Below are 21,487 nucleotides of genomic sequence, written 5' to 3' on the forward strand. Positions count from 1 at the left end.
TTTTTTAATTTCTGTTTTATTAGGTTCCTACAACGCTTACAAAAATATACTATGATCGGCCCATCCGTTTTCGAGCTATCGTTGGCACCGCAAAACGCTTTTCCAAAAATATGGTTTCGCAGATAGCCATTTACCTCAAGAATATGCACTATTTTTCAACAACAAAAATTTCAAAGGTATTATAAGATGTGTTCTTTGAGATGAAAGAAAGTATAGTTTCACCGAGTCTTAGCAAGTCACATTCTACAAGTCTGGGAAAAAGTAATACCTGGTTCATAATAGGCAAAACTTCGTTTGAGGTTACCTTATATGGAGTTATTTTATTTAGTAGTTTAACCCACATTATTATAAGTCTTCTTTTGTTATAGTTTGGATTTACCGAACAGATTTATAGCGTTCCGGTTAACTTAAAGTTGAAAGTGATGATTGTATTTCAAGAAGGAGCTTCTTGGCATTAACTTTCTATGTAAAAATAATATTTTTATCTTCTCCAAATTAGTTTATTTTGCGCTTTCAAACCCATCAGATAGTAAAAGAACACATATAATAATGGCCCTAAGGGTCATTATTACCTTCTTTTTTTTACTATTGGATGGATTTGAAAACGAAAAAAAAAACAATTTGGATGCATTAAAAATGTAATTTTCACACTAAACGTTAATATAAAGAAGGTCCTCCTTCAATTTTAGTCATTACTTTCAACTTTACGTTAGCCGAAACGCTATAAATCTGTACGTAAAATCCAAACTATAACAAAAGAAGAGTTGTAATAAAGGGGGGTATTTGGGTCACTTTTATAGCCTATTCTCTTATTATTTTGATCTAGTAATTTAAAATAAAACTCCAAAACAGCAAATTTTATTTCAAACTTTTCATTTTCTGTTAAGTAAGAGTGAATAAATGTAATTGTCTGCTTTTGTGCCTACAAATATTTATGAAGTTCCGAGCTGGTACGATTTATTTTTGTAGCCAATGTCAATATATTGATGTTCTTTTTTTTATAAAAAAATACAATTTGAGTTGACACTCGGATATAAATAGGATAAACCTGAACTGTCTGCTTGAAATTCATTCTTAAGGTTGTTAATTATAGGTAAAATATATGCAAAAAATAGAAAAAAACCTCTAGCTTGGCATGATTCCGTTGCCAACAAATTATTATGAACTTTTTTTATTTATGAACACAATGCATGAATCTTTACCAAATATAATAAGTATCATGAAAAATATATTTCAAAACACGGGTAACTAAAAGTTAAAAGTGGCCATTAAACTACTAGGAAGACCTTCTTGGCATTAAGTTTTAATGTGAAAAATATATTTTTAATGCCACCAAATTCTTTTTTTACGTTTTCAAATCCACCAATAGTAAAAGTAAGCATGTAATAATAGCCCAAAGACTAATATTTGATATTTTATAACATATTGTTTAAAATTATTAGCATGAAAACGGCCCAAAATGGATTTGGGCCGCCCATCGGCCCAAAATTAAAAATTATTTTTAATTCGGCCCAAATTTGGGCCGAAATGCCCAAAATGGCAACACTGAATGTCAGGCACCAAAGACAACGACAAATTGCAATCATTCGAATAAAATTGTGGTGGCGGTAACATCCCTGAAAAGGAAAAAAAAATTAACAAAGTGTAATTCGTGAATATTGGGAAGTAAATCCCAACCTCACTCAATTCGCATAACGAATAAGTAATTTCCAATTGGAAAATTGTTTCATAGCCCCAAGTAAGGGTAAAATTATAAGAAATGGTGAGTTTAGTGGAAAAGAAAATTTGTTGAATTCAATTATAAAGAATTCATGTTTTTTTTCCTGATTGCAGTTGTGAAATTCATAATTACACGTGTTGCCGCATTCGTGCACTACAACCACCGGCAGATAACCTCGCTTAATTAGTGCAACGGCGAACAAATTAGTTGAGGAAAACCAACCATCGTTTTAGCCCGCTTTATGGAACAATTAAACAATTTGCAATAAAAAGGAAAATTAAATCCGCCACCACAGCCTAGAATTTTTTTTGTCGGCCATTATCCACGTTGTGTAACTAACGTTACATTAAGCCACCACAACCACCTCGAAAAATAGAACTTTCTGGAACTTTTTGCCAGCATTCCCGTTTGCGACACAATAGAAGGAAGCCACAACTCACAGAACCACCTTCACACAAAAGCATCCATTAACAACATTGTGATTGCCGCCATTTTATACACAATTTCAATCTGCATTAGAGAGGAGATGTTAATCCAAATTAAGGGTAATGCCTACCCTCCAACTGTAAGTACGCAATATAACACACAGATATAGTCGGTGCAACCATCCTGCTCCTTCCTGGTAACCCATACCAACCAGTTACAGACCGGGAGGTGTGGGACCAGTCTTTTTTTTTTGCTGTTTTCCTCGACGGTGAAGCCGAGTAGTCATCTTTATATTTTGGAAACCAGTTCCTACATCCAGCCCTCGACGTCAGCAGAGCAAATTATTTATTTCTTTCTCTTTTTAAGTATTCTCTTGGCATTGCACTTTGTATGCACACATACATAGCCATAGCCCTGTATGTATGTGTATAAGAAATTAATGTTGTTGTTGGACCTGTAACGGTTCGTCTCCGCGTGCAAAAAGAAGATGAAGATAATCATGAAAGCTTTGCAATAACGGTTTAACAGAAACGTTTTAGTGTACGTTGTTGTTGTATTGTTCTCATTTCCATTTTCGAATAAGAAATTTACAACAACAACATCTTTCTGTTTCTTTCTATCAACGATAAATCCAACTCACTTTAGTGAGAGAAAACAAATTCTTGCTCTCTTTGATGATTTTTTTATCTCTTTTTTTTTTGGGAAAGAGAAATAGTCGGCTAAATCAACAACTGTTGTAGTTTCTTTCTATTAGCATTTCTCGTGCTTTTCAAATTTCATCTTCATTTTGTTCTGCGCTCGAGATTGTTTCTTTTTTCCAAATTTATGGGTATATTCGGCGTATGCCTGTTCACTTGTTGTCCATTGCTTATTGTAGGAAAATAACCCGTGATTACCCAGTGTAGTCCGGTCAGAAAATTTAGGTCCCTGAGAACATGATACTTGATATAGTACAATTTTCATCCGAATTTTGTTGAACAAATCTAGTATTCGATATTTTACTGACGGTTATTTCCTACAATAGTGATTCTTGTGGATGGATATTTCGAAGTTTTTTTTTCTGTTATTTGGTTAAATAATTTCGAGTGCGACTTTTCTTAAGCAAACAAAAGAACCTACAACAGATTTCTCCTATCTTTGGAAACTTCGTTTAAAACTCCGCGCCTTCTGATAAAAAGCATTTAAGAAATTTTTATACGTCGAGACTACGTTGCAGGTCGACAGATTGTGATTATCGTATACCGTACAAATTTATTGGATGTTTTTATTGAATTTCGATCTTTAAGAATATTATGTTTACGATCCATAAACATCATCTTTATTTATAAATCATATCAATCGCATACCTCGGTTAAAATATACGCATATATAGACATATGTATACCCAATTTTAAGAATCTTTTCGACGTTAAATTGACCTGTGGTCAACCAAAATAGTAAATGATACTTTTTTTTGTTGATGCGGACATTTCCGATTTTTTTTGTTTATACTGCCTATGGTATATATATGCATATGTTCTAATTGATAATTTTACCTGGAAATTATATAATGTCAATCCCATTACTTTGATCTCCGTCCATCGATCCTTACTGGATATTTACCTCATAATTTTATCCACTGAGCTCATTAGGTAAAAAAAAAAAAAAAATTGAGGGTAGTATTAAATAATTTTGGTGCACAGTGGCACGAATGGGAATGACATGCAAAAACAAACTTGAATTTTGTATACATTTCTGAACTGAATATAAATTGAATTGTTTTTTTTTTACTGATTTTGGGAACTTAATATCAGTTAGATAATAATCAAATAGTGATTAATTATAAAATTACCTCTAAGCATTTATTGATTGTTCTTATTATAACGAATAGTTATAAATAAACATGTTTTGAATTCTGAAATTAATCATCATGAGGTTCTAATTGAACAATATAAGGTAAGGTAAAGGTAAGGGTCAGCCAAGCCAAATTTTTGGGAGTCATCATCATCGGTGAGACTCGTTGGGGATTTTGTAGAAAATCCATTGGGAGGGCATGGTATCCCAACAAACACCTTGGGTACCCATATCAACAACAACAACATCATATCATTTTTTAAATAAAGCATCCTGTTTGTGAGTGTGGATTAATAATGAATCAATTTTGTTTATGGCTAGTCAGGAGTGGCCACTGAGCTAGGCCGAATTTCTTCAATGGCAAGTGTATACCAGCGACATCTTGGTATGCCTCATTCCCCCTTTACACTCCCGACGTAGTTACATAACAATGGCGCCCAACGTACAGGCCGATGTCTTAGGTTCAACTCCCCTCAATGGGAATTGTTCCTGAACATTAGGTGTATGAATTTTTGTTTGATTGGTTTTCAGTATGTCTTGAGTTGTTGTTATATTACAACATACCAATTGCGACTTAAGGTCAATTAAATTTTAACATCATTTCTTGAATGTCAACTTAAAGGAAAAGAGTTTTAGTCGTCTTGCAAGCATGAGTTTATGTCAAGCTGCAATTTTGTGACAAAACTTCTGCGTTATTGAATTCATACTTCGACTTTCTTTAAAGCTTTATAATATATTGTCATCTGCAGTTGATTATTTATGATCATTTGCATGATTTGCGATATTATAGATGCTTTAATATATTGATTTATTAGAATTGAAATTTTTGGGGAAAATTTTGACTGCGCTTTTGGAAGATGATAATGATTGTTTGTTGTTGTTGATTTTTTTTATTTATCTTGGCTGATACCTTAACCTTCTACTAATTACCTTTAATTTTATGAAAATTCTGATCATCAATTATTTGAAATACTTCTGAAAATTATTGACATTTAATTAATTGTTGGCACATTTAAGACCTATTAGCTTTCATTTTTAACTGGCACCTGCACTGATAAGATCTTTTGGCAAACTTGTTTTTTTTCTGTTTCTGGTTTGAGATTTGATTATAGAGTTTCGTCATGGGATGTTTTGAAAATTCTTTCCGATCGTTAGTTTGGATCTGTGGTTCATCAGTTTTAGTCAGTTTTTTTTTCTCAAAACTTTGTGATAGTTAATTACTATTCACTTTGCTTACATTTTCCGTGGTAGTTACCATTCTATTTCCGATTGCGTGAGGCATAGGGTCGTCGCCCTCAAGACATTTGTTGTTTTTTTTTATTTCTATTAAAAGACGGCAGGAGGTGTTTGATAGGCTCAAACTACTGACTTTCTCTTAAAATATACAGGCTTTAAGTAGTAGTATATTTTTGTTTGTTTTCACGTACACACAGGGTGTACACAGGACTGGACTAACTGTTTCCGAAGACTGGTCTTCAGTTCGACTCGAGGTCAGCTGAAGTACCTTAAGGTTGTAGGGGCGGTATAGTCTGGAGAGCCTTCGGACGGCAGCGCTCAACCTTGAGTTGGAGCATTTTCCGTAGGACTGGTTGTTGTCTGGTTGCCGATTTCCCAGTGTATCTTTAGAAAGCCGTTCTATGCTTAACTAAAGATACACTGAAGAGACCTCGAGAAACTCTTTGAGGAAATTCTAACCGGCAACAATCACTCCTACGTTTTGAACAGTTTACCTCATAGAACAATAGGGGTAGGCGAAGAGGACTGAAGAGCCTATCGAAGTCCTATTTTTTTTTCTTCACCAGCTAAGACCTTTCTTTTTCTGATTCGAATATTATTCGAACTAATTTTACCCGGACTTACAAACATTTATACTGATCTACCACAGCCTAGAGAAAAATAATTTATTGCCTCGATTTATTCTGTTTCACAGAATTTCTGAGCATTTGTTCTGGTTTCGAGATACTTTGTAAGATTTATTGATTTTTGATTCGATTCATTTCGAAAATACCTGACAGGTTGGAACTCACTTTACGAAATTGAGGATTTACAGGGTAGAAAAATAGGCGTTTATCACGCGAAAGACTTACAGCACATGGTGCCAACAAAATAATTTGCCCGGCTTTTGTTTTTTTATGACTTTCCTGTTCTCTTAATCTCAGGGTCGCGGTTCTTCCCCACCCCTTAACATAACTCGGTTAACTTCCCGAATCAGTATGGCTTCGGCAGGCCTATGCCAACGTGTTCGGGTTTGTTATGTTAACCTTGTATAACAACGGCGTAAGCCGCTGCGTATACGACGTCGTGATTGTGTGCAATACAGCACACAGTCATCGTGTGTTCCTCTTCACACAATTTTTGTTTTTTTTTGTCGATGTGGCATCACTGCTAATTGCAAATGTCAGGCACCAAAGACAACGACAAATTGCAATCATTCGAATAAAATTGTGGTGGCGGTAACATCCCTGAAAAGGAAAAAAAAATTAACAAAGTGTAATTCGTGAATATTGGGAAGTAAATCCCAACCTCACTCAATTCGCATAACGAATAAGTAATTTCCAATTGGAAAATTGTTTCATAGCCCCAAGTAAGGGTAAAATTATAAGAAATGGTGAGTTTAGTGGAAAAGAAAATTTGTTGAATTCAATTATAAAGAATTCATGTTTTTTTTCCTGATTGCAGTTGTGAAATTCATAATTACACGTGTTGCCGCATTCGTGCACTACAACCACCGGCAGATAACCTCGCTTAATTAGTGCAACGGCGAACAAATTAGTTGAGGAAAACCAACCATCGTTTTAGCCCGCTTTATGGAACAATTAAACAATTTGCAATAAAAAGGAAAATTAAATCCGCCACCACAGCCTAGAATTTTTTTTGTCGGCCATTATCCACGTTGTGTAACTAACGTTACATTAAGCCACCACAACCACCTCGAAAAATAGAACTTTCTGGAACTTTTTGCCAGCATTCCCGTTTGCGACACAATAGAAGGAAGCCACAACTCACAGAACCACCTTCACACAAAAGCATCCATTAACAACATTGTGATTGCCGCCATTTTATACACAATTTCAATCTGCATTAGAGAGGAGATGTTAATCCAAATTAAGGGTAATGCCTACCCTCCAACTGTAAGTACGCAATATAACACACAGATATAGTCGGTGCAACCATCCTGCTCCTTCCTGGTAACCCATACCAACCAGTTACAGACCGGGAGGTGTGGGACCAGTCTTTTTTTTTGCTGTTTTCCTCGACGGTGAAGCCGAGTAGTCATCTTTATATTTTGGAAACCAGTTCCTACATCCAGCCCTCGACGTCAGCAGAGCAAATTATTTATTTCTTTCTCTTTTTAAGTATTCTCTTGGCATTGCACTTTGTATGCACACATACATAGCCATAGCCCTGTATGTATGTGTATAAGAAATTAATGTTGTTGTTGGACCTGTAACGGTTCGTCTCCGCGTGCAAAAAGAAGATGAAGATAATCATGAAAGCTTTGCAATAACGGTTTAACAGAAACGTTTTAGTGTACGTTGTTGTTGTATTGTTCTCATTTCCATTTACGAATAAGAAATTTACAACAACAACATCTTTCTGTTTCTTTCTATCAACGATAAATCCAACTCACTTTAGTGAGAGAAAACAAATTCTTGCTCTCTTTGATGATTTTTTTATCTCTTTTTTTTTGGGAAAGAGAAATAGTCGGCTAAATCAACAACTGTTGTAGTTTCTTTCTATTAGCATTTCTCGTGCTTTTCAAATTTCATCTTCATTTTGTTCTGCGCTCGAGATTGTTTCTTTTTTCCAAATTTATGGGTATATTCGGCGTATGCCTGTTCACTTGTTGTCCATTGCTTATTGTAGGAAAATAACCCGTGATTACCCAGTGTAGTCCGGTCAGAAAATTTAGGTCCCTGAGAACATGATACTTGATATAGTACAATTTTCATCCGAATTTTGTTGAACAAATCTAGTATTCGATATTTTACTGACGGTTATTTCCTACAATAGTGATTCTTGTGGATGGATATTTCGAAGTTTTTTTTTCTGTTATTTGGTTAAATAATTTCGAGTGCGACTTTTCTTAAGCAAACAAAAGAACCTACAACAGATTTCTCCTATCTTTGGAAACTTCGTTTAAAACTCCGCGCCTTCTGATAAAAAGCATTTAAGAAATTTTTATACGTCGAGACTACGTTGCAGGTCGACAGATTGTGATTATCGTATACCGTACAAATTTATTGGATGTTTTTATTGAATTTCGATCTTTAAGAATATTATGTTTACGATCCATAAACATCATCTTTATTTATAAATCATATCAATCGCATACCTCGGTTAAAATATACGCATATATAGACATATGTATACCCAATTTTAAGAATCTTTTCGACGTTAAATTGACCTGTGGTCAACCAAAATAGTAAATGATACTTTTTTTTGTTGATGCGGACATTTCCGATTTTTTTTGTTTATACTGCCTATGGTATATATATGCATATGTTCTAATTGATAATTTTACCTGGAAATTATATAATGTCAATCCCATTACTTTGATCTCCGTCCATCGATCCTTACTGGATATTTACCTCATAATTTTATCCACTGAGCTCATTAGGTAAAAAAAAAAAATTGAGGGTAGTATTAAATAATTTTGGTGCACAGTGGCACGAATGGGAATGACATGCAAAAACAAACTTGAATTTTGTATACATTTCTGAACTGAATATAAATTGAATTGTTTTTTTTTACTGATTTTGGGAACTTAATATCAGTTAGATAATAATCAAATAGTGATTAATTATAAAATTACCTCTAAGCATTTATTGATTGTTCTTATTATAACGAATAGTTATAAATAAACATGTTTTGAATTCTGAAATTAATCATCATGAGGTTCTAATTGAACAATATAAGGTAAGGTAAAGGTAAGGGTCAGCCAAGCCAAATTTTTGGGAGTCATCATCATCGGTGAGACTCGTTGGGGATTTTGTAGAAAATCCATTGGGAGGGCATGGTATCCCAACAAACACCTTGGGTACCCATATCAACAACAACAACATCATATCATTTTTTAAATAAAGCATCCTGTTTGTGAGTGTGGATTAATAATGAATCAATTTTGTTTATGGCTAGTCAGGAGTGGCCACTGAGCTAGGCCGAATTTCTTCAATGGCAAGTGTATACCAGCGACATCTTGGTATGCCTCATTCCCCCTTTACACTCCCGACGTAGTTACATAACAATGGCGCCCAACGTACAGGCCGATGTCTTAGGTTCAACTCCCCTCAATGGGAATTGTTCCTGAACATTAGGTGTATGAATTTTTGTTTGATTGGTTTTCAGTATGTCTTGAGTTGTTGTTATATTACAACATACCAATTGCGACTTAAGGTCAATTAAATTTTAACATCATTTCTTGAATGTCAACTTAAAGGAAAAGAGTTTTAGTCGTCTTGCAAGCATGAGTTTATGTCAAGCTGCAATTTTGTGACAAAACTTCTGCGTTATTGAATTCATACTTCGACTTTCTTTAAAGCTTTATAATATATTGTCATCTGCAGTTGATTATTTATGATCATTTGCATGATTTGCGATATTATAGATGCTTTAATATATTGATTTATTAGAATTGAAATTTTTGGGGAAAATTTTGACTGCGCTTTTGGAAGATGATAATGATTGTTTGTTGTTGTTGATTTTTTTTATTTATCTTGGCTGATACCTTAACCTTCTACTAATTACCTTTAATTTTATGAAAATTCTGATCATCAATTATTTGAAATACTTCTGAAAATTATTGACATTTAATTAATTGTTGGCACATTTAAGACCTATTAGCTTTCATTTTTAACTGGCACCTGCACTGATAAGATCTTTTGGCAAACTTGTTTTTTTTCTGTTTCTGGTTTGAGATTTGATTATAGAGTTTCGTCATGGGATGTTTTGAAAATTCTTTCCGATCGTTAGTTTGGATCTGTGGTTCATCAGTTTTAGTCAGTTTTTTTTTCTCAAAACTTTGTGATAGTTAATTACTATTCACTTTGCTTACATTTTCCGTGGTAGTTACCATTCTATTTCCGATTGCGTGAGGCATAGGGTCGTCGCCCTCAAGACATTTGTTGTTTTTTTTTATTTCTATTAAAAGACGGCAGGAGGTGTTTGATAGGCTCAAACTACTGACTGTTAGTTCTTTCTCTTAAAATATACAGGCTTTAAGTAGTAGTATATTTTTGTTTGTTTTCACGTACACACAGGGTGTACACAGGACTGGACTAACTGTTTCCGAAGACTGGTCTTCAGTTCGACTCGAGGTCAGCTGAAGTACCTTAAGGTTGTAGGGGCGGTATAGTCTGGAGAGCCTTCGGACGGCAGCGCTCAACCTTGAGTTGGAGCATTTTCCGTAGGACTGGTTGTTGTCTGGTTGCCGATTTCCCAGTGTATCTTTAGAAAGCCGTTCTATGCTTAACTAAAGATACACTGAAGAGACCTCGAGAAACTCTTTGAGGAAATTCTAACCGGCAACAATCACTCCTACGTTTTGAACAGTTTACCTCATAGAACAATAGGGGTAGGCGAAGAGGACTGAAGAGCCTATCGAAGTCCTATTTTTTTTTCTTCACCAGCTAAGACCTTTCTTTTTCTGATTCGAATATTATTCGAACTAATTTTACCCGGACTTACAAACATTTATACTGATCTACCACAGCCTAGAGAAAAATAATTTATTGCCTCGATTTATTCTGTTTCACAGAATTTCTGAGCATTTGTTCTGGTTTCGAGATACTTTGTAAGATTTATTGATTTTTGATTCGATTCATTTCGAAAATACCTGACAGGTTGGAACTCACTTTACGAAATTGAGGATTTACAGGGTAGAAAAATAGGCGTTTATCACGCGAAAGACTTACAGCACATGGTGCCAACAAAATAATTTGCCCGGCTTTTGTTTTTTTTATGACTTTCCTGTTCTCTTAATCTCAGGGTCGCGGTTCTTCCCCACCCCTTAACATAACTCGGTTAACTTCCCGAATCAGTATGGCTTCGGCAGGCCTATGCCAACGTGTTCGGGTTTGTTATGTTAACCTTGTATAACAACGGCGTAAGCCGCTGCGTATACGACGTCGTGATTGTGTGCAATACAGCACACAGTCATCGTGTGTTCCTCTTCACACAATTTTTGTTTTTTTTTGTCGATGTGGCATCACTGCTAATTGCAAATGTCAGGCACCAAAGACAACGACAAATTGCAATCATTCGAATAAAATTGTGGTGGCGGTAACATCCCTGAAAAGGAAAAAAAAAATTAACAAAGTGTAATTCGTGAATATTGGGAAGTAAATCCCAACCTCACTCAATTCGCATAACGAATAAGTAATTTCCAATTGGAAAATTGTTTCATAGCCCCAAGTAAGGGTAAAATTATAAGAAATGGTGAGTTTAGTGGAAAAGAAAATTTGTTGAATTCAATTATAAAGAATTCATGTTTTTTTTCCTGATTGCAGTTGTGAAATTCATAATTACACGTGTTGCCGCATTCGTGCACTACAACCACCGGCAGATAACCTCGCTTAATTAGTGCAACGGCGAACAAATTAGTTGAGGAAAACCAACCATCGTTTTAGCCCGCTTTATGGAACAATTAAACAATTTGCAATAAAAAGGAAAATTAAATCCGCCACCACAGCCTAGAATTTTTTTTGTCGGCCATTATCCACGTTGTGTAACTAACGTTACATTAAGCCACCACAACCACCTCGAAAAATAGAACTTTCTGGAACTTTTTGCCAGCATTCCCGTTTGCGACACAATAGAAGGAAGCCACAACTCACAGAACCACCTTCACACAAAAGCATCCATTAACAACATTGTGATTGCCGCCATTTTATACACAATTTCAATCTGCATTAGAGAGGAGATGTTAATCCAAATTAAGGGTAATGCCTACCCTCCAACTGTAAGTACGCAATATAACACACAGATATAGTCGGTGCAACCATCCTGCTCCTTCCTGGTAACCCATACCAACCAGTTACAGACCGGGAGGTGTGGGACCAGTCTTTTTTTTTGCTGTTTTCCTCGACGGTGAAGCCGAGTAGTCATCTTTATATTTTGGAAACCAGTTCCTACATCCAGCCCTCGACGTCAGCAGAGCAAATTATTTATTTCTTTCTCTTTTTAAGTATTCTCTTGGCATTGCACTTTGTATGCACACATACATAGCCATAGCCCTGTATGTATGTGTATAAGAAATTAATGTTGTTGTTGGACCTGTAACGGTTCGTCTCCGCGTGCAAAAAGAAGATGAAGATAATCATGAAAGCTTTGCAATAACGGTTTAACAGAAACGTTTTAGTGTACGTTGTTGTTGTATTGTTCTCATTTCCATTTTCGAATAAGAAATTTACAACAACAACATCTTTCTGTTTCTTTCTATCAACGATAAATCCAACTCACTTTAGTGAGAGAAAACAAATTCTTGCTCTCTTTGATGATTTTTTTATCTCTTTTTTTTTTTGGGAAAGAGATATAGTCGGCTAAATCAACAACTGTTGTAGTTTCTTTCTATTAGCATTTCTCGTGCTTTTCAAATTTCATCTTCATTTTGTTCTGCGCTCGAGATTGTTTCTTTTTTCCAAATTTATGGGTATATTCGGCGTATGCCTGTTCACTTGTTGTCCATTGCTTATTGTAGGAAAATAACCCGTGATTACCCAGTGTAGTCCGGTCAGAAAATTTAGGTCCCTGAGAACATGATACTTGATATAGTACAATTTTCATCCGAATTTTGTTGAACAAATCTAGTATTCGATATTTTACTGACGGTTATTTCCTACAATAGTGATTCTTGTGGATGGATATTTCGAAGTTTTTTTTTCTGTTATTTGGTTAAATAATTTCGAGTGCGACTTTTCTTAAGCAAACAAAAGAACCTACAACAGATTTCTCCTATCTTTGGAAACTTCGTTTAAAACTCCGCGCCTTCTGATAAAAAGCATTTAAGAAATTTTTATACGTCGAGACTACGTTGCAGGTCGACAGATTGTGATTATCGTATACCGTACAAATTTATTGGATGTTTTTATTGAATTTCGATCTTTAAGAATATTATGTTTACGATCCATAAACATCATCTTTATTTATAAATCATATCAATCGCATACCTCGGTTAAAATATACGCATATATAGACATATGTATACCCAATTTTAAGAATCTTTTCGACGTTAAATTGACCTGTGGTCAACCAAAATAGTAAATGATACTTTTTTTTGTTGATGCGGACATTTCCGATTTTTTTTGTTTATACTGCCTATGGTATATATATGCATATGTTCTAATTGATAATTTTACCTGGAAATTATATAATGTCAATCCCATTACTTTGATCTCCGTCCATCGATCCTTACTGGATATTTACCTCATAATTTTATCCACTGAGCTCATTAGGTAAAAAAAAAAATTGAGGGTAGTATTAAATAATTTTGGTGCACAGTGGCACGAATGGGAATGACATGCAAAAACAAACTTGAATTTTGTATACATTTCTGAACTGAATATAAATTGAATTGTTTTTTTTTTACTGATTTTGGGAACTTAATATCAGTTAGATAATAATCAAATAGTGATTAATTATAAAATTACCTCTAAGCATTTATTGATTGTTCTTATTATAACGAATAGTTATAAATAAACATGTTTTGAATTCTGAAATTAATCATCATGAGGTTCTAATTGAACAATATAAGGTAAGGTAAAGGTAAGGGTCAGCCAAGCCAAATTTTTGGGAGTCATCATCATCGGTGAGACTCGTTGGGGATTTTGTAGAAAATCCATTGGGAGGGCATGGTATCCCAACAAACACCTTGGGTACCCATATCAACAACAACAACATCATATCATTTTTTAAATAAAGCATCCTGTTTGTGAGTGTGGATTAATAATGAATCAATTTTGTTTATGGCTAGTCAGGAGTGGCCACTGAGCTAGGCCGAATTTCTTCAATGGCAAGTGTATACCAGCGACATCTTGGTATGCCTCATTCCCCCTTTACACTCCCGACGTAGTTACATAACAATGGCGCCCAACGTACAGGCCGATGTCTTAGGTTCAACTCCCCTCAATGGGAATTGTTCCTGAACATTAGGTGTATGAATTTTTGTTTGATTGGTTTTCAGTATGTCTTGAGTTGTTGTTATATTACAACATACCAATTGCGACTTAAGGTCAATTAAATTTTAACATCATTTCTTGAATGTCAACTTAAAGGAAAAGAGTTTTAGTCGTCTTGCAAGCATGAGTTTATGTCTAGCTGCAATTTTGTGACAAAACTTCTGCGTTATTGAATTCATACTTCGACTTTCTTTAAAGCTTTATAATATATTGTCATCTGCAGTTGATTATTTATGATCATTTGCATGATTTGCGATATTATAGATGCTTTAATATATTGATTTATTAGAATTGAAATTTTTGGGGAAAATTTTGACTGCGCTTTTGGAAGATGATAATGATTGTTTGTTGTTGTTGATTTTTTTTATTTATCTTGGCTGATACCTTAACCTTCTACTAATTACCTTTAATTTTATGAAAATTCTGATCATCAATTATTTGAAATACTTCTGAAAATTATTGACATTTAATTAATTGTTGGCACATTTAAGACCTATTAGCTTTCATTTTTAACTGGCACCTGCACTGATAAGATCTTTTGGCAAACTTGTTTTTTTCTGTTTCTGGTTTGAGATTTGATTATAGAGTTTCGTCATGGGATGTTTTGAAAATTCTTTCCGATCGTTAGTTTGGATCTGTGGTTCATCAGTTTTAGTCAGTTTTTTTTTCTCAAAACTTTGTGATAGTTAATTACTATTCACTTTGCTTACATTTTCCGTGGTAGTTACCATTCTATTTCCGATTGCGTGAGGCATAGGGTCGTCGCCCTCAAGACATTTGTTGTTTTTTTTTATTTCTATTAAAAGACGGCAGGAGGTGTTTGATAGGCTCAAACTACTGACTTTCTCTTAAAATATACAGGCTTTAAGTAGTAGTATATTTTTGTTTGTTTTCACGTACACACAGGGTGTACACAGGACTGGACTAACTGTTTCCGAAGACTGGTCTTCAGTTCGACTCGAGGTCAGCTGAAGTACCTTAAGGTTGTAGGGGCGGTATAGTCTGGAGAGCCTTCGGACGGCAGCGCTCAACCTTGAGTTGGAGCATTTTCCGTAGGACTGGTTGTTGTCTGGTTGCCGATTTCCCAGTGTATCTTTAGAAAGCCGTTCTATGCTTAACTAAAGATACACTGAAGAGACCTCGAGAAACTCTTTGAGGAAATTCTAACCGGCAACAATCACTCCTACGTTTTGAACAGTTTACCTCATAGAACAATAGGGGTAGGCGAAGAGGACTGAAGAGCCTATCGAAGTCCTATTTTTTTTTCTTCACCAGCTAAGACCTTTCTTTTTCTGATTCGAATATTATTCGAACTAATTTTACCCGGACTTACAAACATTTATACTGATCTACCACAGCCTAGAGAAAAATAATTTATTGCCTCGATTTATTCTGTTTCACAGAATTTCTGAGCATTTGTTCTGGTTTCGAGATACTTTGTAAGATTTATTGATTTTTGATTCGATTCATTTCGAAAATACCTGACAGGTTGGAACTCACTTTACGAAATTGAGGATTTACAGGGTAGAAAAATAGGCGTTTATCACGCGAAAGACTTACAGCACATGGTGCCAACAAAATAATTTGCCCGGCTTTTGTTTTTTTTATGACTTTCCTGTTCTCTTAATCTCAGGGTCGCGGTTCTTCCCCACCCCTTAACATAACTCGGTTAACTTCCCGAATCAGTATGGCTTCGGCAGGCCTATGCCAACGTGTTCGGGTTTGTTATGTTAACCTTGTATAACAACGGCGTAAGCCGCTGCGTATACGACGTCGTGATTGTGTGCAATACAGCACACAGTCATCGTGTGTTCCTCTTCACACAATTTTTGTTTTTTTTTGTCGATGTGGCATCACTGCTAATTGCAAATGTCAGGCACCAAAGACAACGACAAATTGCAATCATTCGAATAAAATTGTGGTGGCGGTAACATCCCTGAAAAGGAAAAAAAAAAATTAACAAAGTGTAATTCGTGAATATTGGGAAGTAAATCCCAACCTCACTCAATTCGCATAACGAATAAGTAATTTCCAATTGGAAAATTGTTTCATAGCCCCAAGTAAGGGTAAAATTATAAGAAATGGTGAGTTTAGTGGAAAAGAAAATTTGTTGAATTCAATTATAAAGAATTCATGTTTTTTTTCCTGATTGCAGTTGTGAAATTCATAATTACACGTGTTGCCGCATTCGTGCACTACAACCACCGGCAGATAACCTCGCTTAATTAGTGCAACGGCGAACAAATTAGTTGAGGAAAACCAACCATCGTTTTAGCCCGCTTTATGGAACAATTAAACAATTTGCAATAAAAAGGAAAATTAAATCCGCCACCACAGCCTAGAATTTTTTTTGTCGGCCATTATCCACGTTGTGTAACTAACGTTACATTAAGCCACCACAACCACCTCGAAAAATAGAACTTTCTGGAACTTTTTGCCAGCATTCCCGTTTGCGACACAATAGAAGGAAGCCACAACTCACAGAACCACCTTCACACAAAAGCATCCATTAACAACATTGTGATTGCCGCCATTTTATACACAATTTCAATCTGCATTAGAGAGGAGATGTTAATCCAAATTAAGGGTAATGCCTACCCTCCAACTGTAAGTACGCAATATAACACACAGATATAGTCGGTGCAACCATCCTGCTCCTTCCTGGTAACCCATACCAACCAGTTACAGACCGGGAGGTGTGGGACCAGTCTTTTTTTTGCTGTTTTCCTCGACGGTGAAGCCGAGTAGTCATCTTTATATTTTGGAAACCAGTTCCTACATCCAGCCCTCGACGTCAGCAGAGCAAATTATTTATTTCTTTCTCTTTTTAAGTATTCTCTTGGCATTGCACTTTGTATGCACACATACATAGCCATAGCCCTGTATGTATGTGTATAAGAAATTAATGTTGTTGTTGGACCTGTAACGGTTCGTCTCCGCGTGCAAAAAGAAGATGAAGATAATCATGAAAGCTTTGCAATAACGGTTTAACAGAAACGTTTTAGTGTACGTTGTTGTTGTATTGTTCTCATTTCCATTTTCGAATAAGAAATTTACAACAACAACATCTTTCTGTTTCTTTCTATCAACGATAAATCCAACTCACTTTAGTGAGAGAAAACAAATTCTTGCTCTCTTTGATGATTTTTTTTATCTCTTTTTTTTTTTGGGAAAGAGAAATAGTCGGCTAAATCAACAACTGTTGTAGTTTCTTTCTATTAGCATTTCTCGTGCTTTTCAAATTTCATCTTCATTTTGTTCTGCGCTCGAGATTGTTTCTTTTTTCCAAATTTATGGGTATATTCGGCGTATGCCTGTTCACTTGTTGTCCATTGCTTATTGTAGGAAAATAACCCGTGATTACCCAGTGTAGTCCGGTCAGAAAATTTAGGTCCCTGAGAACATGATACTTGATATAGTACAATTTTCATCCGAATTTTGTTGAACAAATCTAGTATTCGATATTTTACTGACGGTTATTTCCTACAATAGTGATTCTTGTGGATGGATATTTCGAAGTTTTTTTCTGTTATTTGGTTAAATAATTTCGAGTGCGACTTTTCTTAAGCAAACAAAAGAACCTACAACAGATTTCTCCTATCTTTGGAAACTTCGTTTAAAACTCCGCGCCTTCTGATAAAAAGCATTTAAGAAATTTTTATACGTCGAGACTACGTTGCAGGTCGACAGATTGTGATTATCGTATACCGTACAAATTTATTGGATGTTTTTATTGAATTTCGATCTTTAAGAATATTATGTTTACGATCCATAAACATCATCTTTATTTATAAATCATATCAATCGCATACCTCGGTTAAAATATACGCATATATAGACATATGTATACCCAATTTTAAGAATCTTTTCGACGTTAAATTGACCTGTGGTCAACCAAAATAGTAAATGATACTTTTTTTTTGTTGATGCGGACATTTCCGATTTTTTTTGTTTATACTGCCTATGGTATATATATGCATATGTTCTAATTGATAATTTTACCTGGAAATTATATAATGTCAATCCCATTACTTTGATCTCCGTCCATCGATCCTTACTGGATATTTACCTCATAATTTTATCCACTGAGCTCATTAGGTAAAAAAAAAAAAAAATTGAGGGTAGTATTAAATAATTTTGGTGCACAGTGGCACGAATGGGAATGACATGCAAAAACAAACTTGAATTTTGTATACATTTCTGAACTGAATATAAATTGAATTGTTTTTTTACTGATTTTGGGAACTTAATATCAGTTAGATAATAATCAAATAGTGATTAATTATAAAATTACCTCTAAGCATTTATTGATTGTTCTTATTATAACGAATAGTTATAAATAAACATGTTTTGAATTCTGAAATTAATCATCATGAGGTTCTAATTGAACAATATAAGGTAAGGTAAAGGTAAGGGTCAGCCAAGCCAAATTTTTGGGAGTCATCATCATCGGTGAGACTCGTTGGGGATTTTGTAGAAAATCCATTGGGAGGGCATGGTATCCCAACAAACACCTTGGGTACCCATATCAACAACAACAACATCATATCATTTTTTAAATAAAGCATCCTGTTTGTGAGTGTGGATTAATAATGAATCAATTTTGTTTATGGCTAGTCAGGAGTGGCCACTGAGCTAGGCCGAATTTCTTCAATGGCAAGTGTATACCAGCGACATCTTGGTATGCCTCATTCCCCCTTTACACTCCCGACGTAGTTACATAACAGAAAATTGAAAGGATGCAGAACAACATGTTGAAGAGATCCCTGGGAGTAGTCAGATCGTCGCCGACACACTCTGTTTATGCCTTGGCTGGCGAATTACCATCAAAATACAGAGCTAAGATACTTACTGCCAGAGAAATAATGAAGAATATGTTTCAAAACAGATACTTGTATGAAATTATAGCAGATAACCCACTTGTAAAGTCCAGCTATAGTGTGGTCTTCCACGAGTTTGCTGATATCTTCAACAACATCAAGGTTGTACCCTTCTCCAGACAAGATAATCTCGTGATCAGATACAATTTACTTCCTGCGAGTAAGCAAAATGTTTCCAAAGAGGCAGTTCATGCCATATATAACTGTGAAATCGAGTATTATAAAAATAACAACTATGGAATTTTTGCCACTGATGCATCACCAGGGGATTTTATGACTGGTTGTGGAATCTACAATGTTGTGCAAGGTCACCGATTTTTATTCCAATTAAATATAAAATCCTCATCTATGTTTGGGGAGCTTTTTGCTCTGCGAAAAGCCCTTGAAATCGCTGCTGAGGATGGCTACAGTAGATGTGTCCTGTTCACCGACAGCCTTGCGGCCTGTAAGGCTCTGGGCGCAGTTGAGTCGGACAATTGGTTAGTAGCTGAATTTCATGACATATTATGCAGCTCCACAATTAACTCATGTCATGTTGTTTGGACCCCTTGTCATATGGGTATCCAACTTAATGAAGAGGCAGACTATTTGGCGAAGCAGGCTGTTGCAGTCGGCGCTCCTGTTGTTGTTAAATTCACTCCTGAGGAGGCGATGGCAAAAATAAAAGACAGAGTTATGTCCTCATGGAACAATGAATTTATTGAAGTGTCCCAAGAAAAAGGTCGTCACTTTTTCCAAATCTGTGATAACGTCTTTAAAAAACCATGGTTTGTGCGAAGTAGATTTGAACCCAAGGAAACAAAGCTCATTAACAGGCTGATGATTGGCCACACATATGACAAAGTTTATCTTCATCGCATTGGATCTGCAGATACGCCAATGTGCGAGGTATGTAATGTTCCAGAAGATGCTCACCATATGATCTTTAACTGCTCTAAATTTTCAACCATTCGTACACATTATCATACCTTATTCTCCTTACACCATGAACTTGTTTCCCTTCTCCAATCTGATGACGAAAAAACCCTCAGACTCCTCCTTGAGTTCATCAAGGAGGCGAAGATCTCCCTTTGATCCAACACACACTTTCCTATCTGTGATACTCTTTACTGTGATATTAATTTCAGCTCCAACATTTGTTGTGAATCAATACTAATTTTAATCTCCCATCCCCTTCCCCAATTTGGCCTTTTATTTGTATATTCCACAGCCAAAATTCGTTCCTGGTTTTATTCTGGTTGCTGTGCCACTTCCGTTGGACTATATCCGTACTATTTACTGTATGCTGTTTTTCTTCGTTGCTGAAGTGCTCGGTCGTAAGAAGCTGTTCCTGTTTTTGCTCTTTTGACTTCCATACTACGATTTATACACAAATCGCTGCATCTCAATCAGGTGTTCGTGAGTTGTTACCTTATATGTATTAACGTTTTACGTAATCACTGTTGTTAATGTTTTGTTTCTTGGCTGTTAAACAGCTGTCGTTTTATTTGTATTATTCAACAGTTTTGTAACATTACCTGCGCTATCTAATACTGGATAATTATAAATCTTCTGTCATCTACGTTTGGAATTGAACCTGGCATTTTATATCCTGAGGATCGCCATTGCATTCTCTCTTCGATGTGAAGAGATCGCTTCATAACTCAAAAAAAAAAAAAACATGGAAATTATTATAAATAAATAAATAGATTGGCGAAGTTAGGCTTGTTTAAGTGTAAGTAGTCGAGTACAAATTTGGACATGAAATATTTAGGGATTTTATAAAATGCCGTTAAATGTCAAACGAATTGAATAATTGCAGCCAAATTTTTTTGAAAAGTCTTACTGAGATGTTTATCTAACAAAATAAAAAAGTACACATACAATTTACAGTTCCATTAGTAGTTACAAATTTTTGAAATTTGGAAGTTGCCTGTGGGCAACGTTGGGTCATAATAAATTGGTTACATTAGTGGAAGTCGAAAATGCTGGTTAGTGGTTTTCAATGAAATGCAAAGGGTAACTGGGACATTCGAGGTTGTGAAAAATGTGTTATTTATATTGTTATTCGAAGATTGGACTTGAATCAAGAGGAGGTTGACACAGTTTTTGGTGAATGTACATGTTACATGTTAGGAATTTGTATGATATCAAGCGAATATCTGTTCAAATATCGATGATGATAATTTTATGTATTGGAAGAAGGTCAATATTATCAGGTTTAGAGTCTGCATACAAAATAGAAAATATTTTTCAAACGCTTCTACTCTGAACAATCTCAATAAGAGCATTTCAGGTTATATGCACACTACCATATACTCAAAATTGGCTAATTTGTGATAAATATAGACCAATTTTCCATCAATTTTCTTCTAGAATTGAACAAAATCATCAGATTAAGCTTTTTCACATCATGAATGATGAAAAATATAACGTTAATAAAAAGACTTAAGAAACAAACCTTGTTCATTTTT

General features: G+C 35.2%; 1 protein-coding gene across 5 annotated transcripts; it reads left to right on the top strand.

Moving 5' to 3' along the window:
• Positions 1-6,152: 6,152 nt before the first annotated feature.
• LOC141387310 (uncharacterized) lies at positions 6,153-21,452 on the top strand. 5 transcript variants are annotated; one of them, XR_012408543.1, is made up of 6 exons: positions 6,153-6,587; positions 6,659-11,416; positions 11,488-16,238; positions 16,310-19,922; positions 20,245-20,432; positions 20,510-21,452. XR_012408543.1 is itself a non-coding variant. In XM_073956855.1 (6 exons), exons 4-5 carry the CDS (start codon positions 18,894-18,896, stop codon positions 20,380-20,382), a joined length of 1,167 nt encoding a protein of 388 aa, XP_073812956.1. In that variant the 5' UTR covers positions 6,153-6,587; positions 6,659-11,416; positions 11,488-16,238; positions 16,310-18,893; the 3' UTR covers positions 20,383-20,426; positions 20,510-21,452. The 5 variants fall into 5 exon arrangements, 4 of the variants coding, with proteins under 4 accessions (XP_073812956.1, XP_073812946.1, XP_073812931.1 ...); XM_073956855.1 differs by having other exon boundaries at positions 20,245-20,426; XM_073956845.1 differs by having other exon boundaries at positions 20,245-21,452.
• Positions 21,453-21,487: the final 35 nt, after the last annotated feature.

The sequence above is a fragment of the Musca autumnalis genome, unplaced genomic scaffold (assembly GCF_047663935.1).
Source record: "Musca autumnalis isolate F117 unplaced genomic scaffold, ASM4766393v1 scaffold_1, whole genome shotgun sequence".
NCBI lineage: Eukaryota > Metazoa > Arthropoda > Insecta > Diptera > Muscidae > Musca > Musca autumnalis.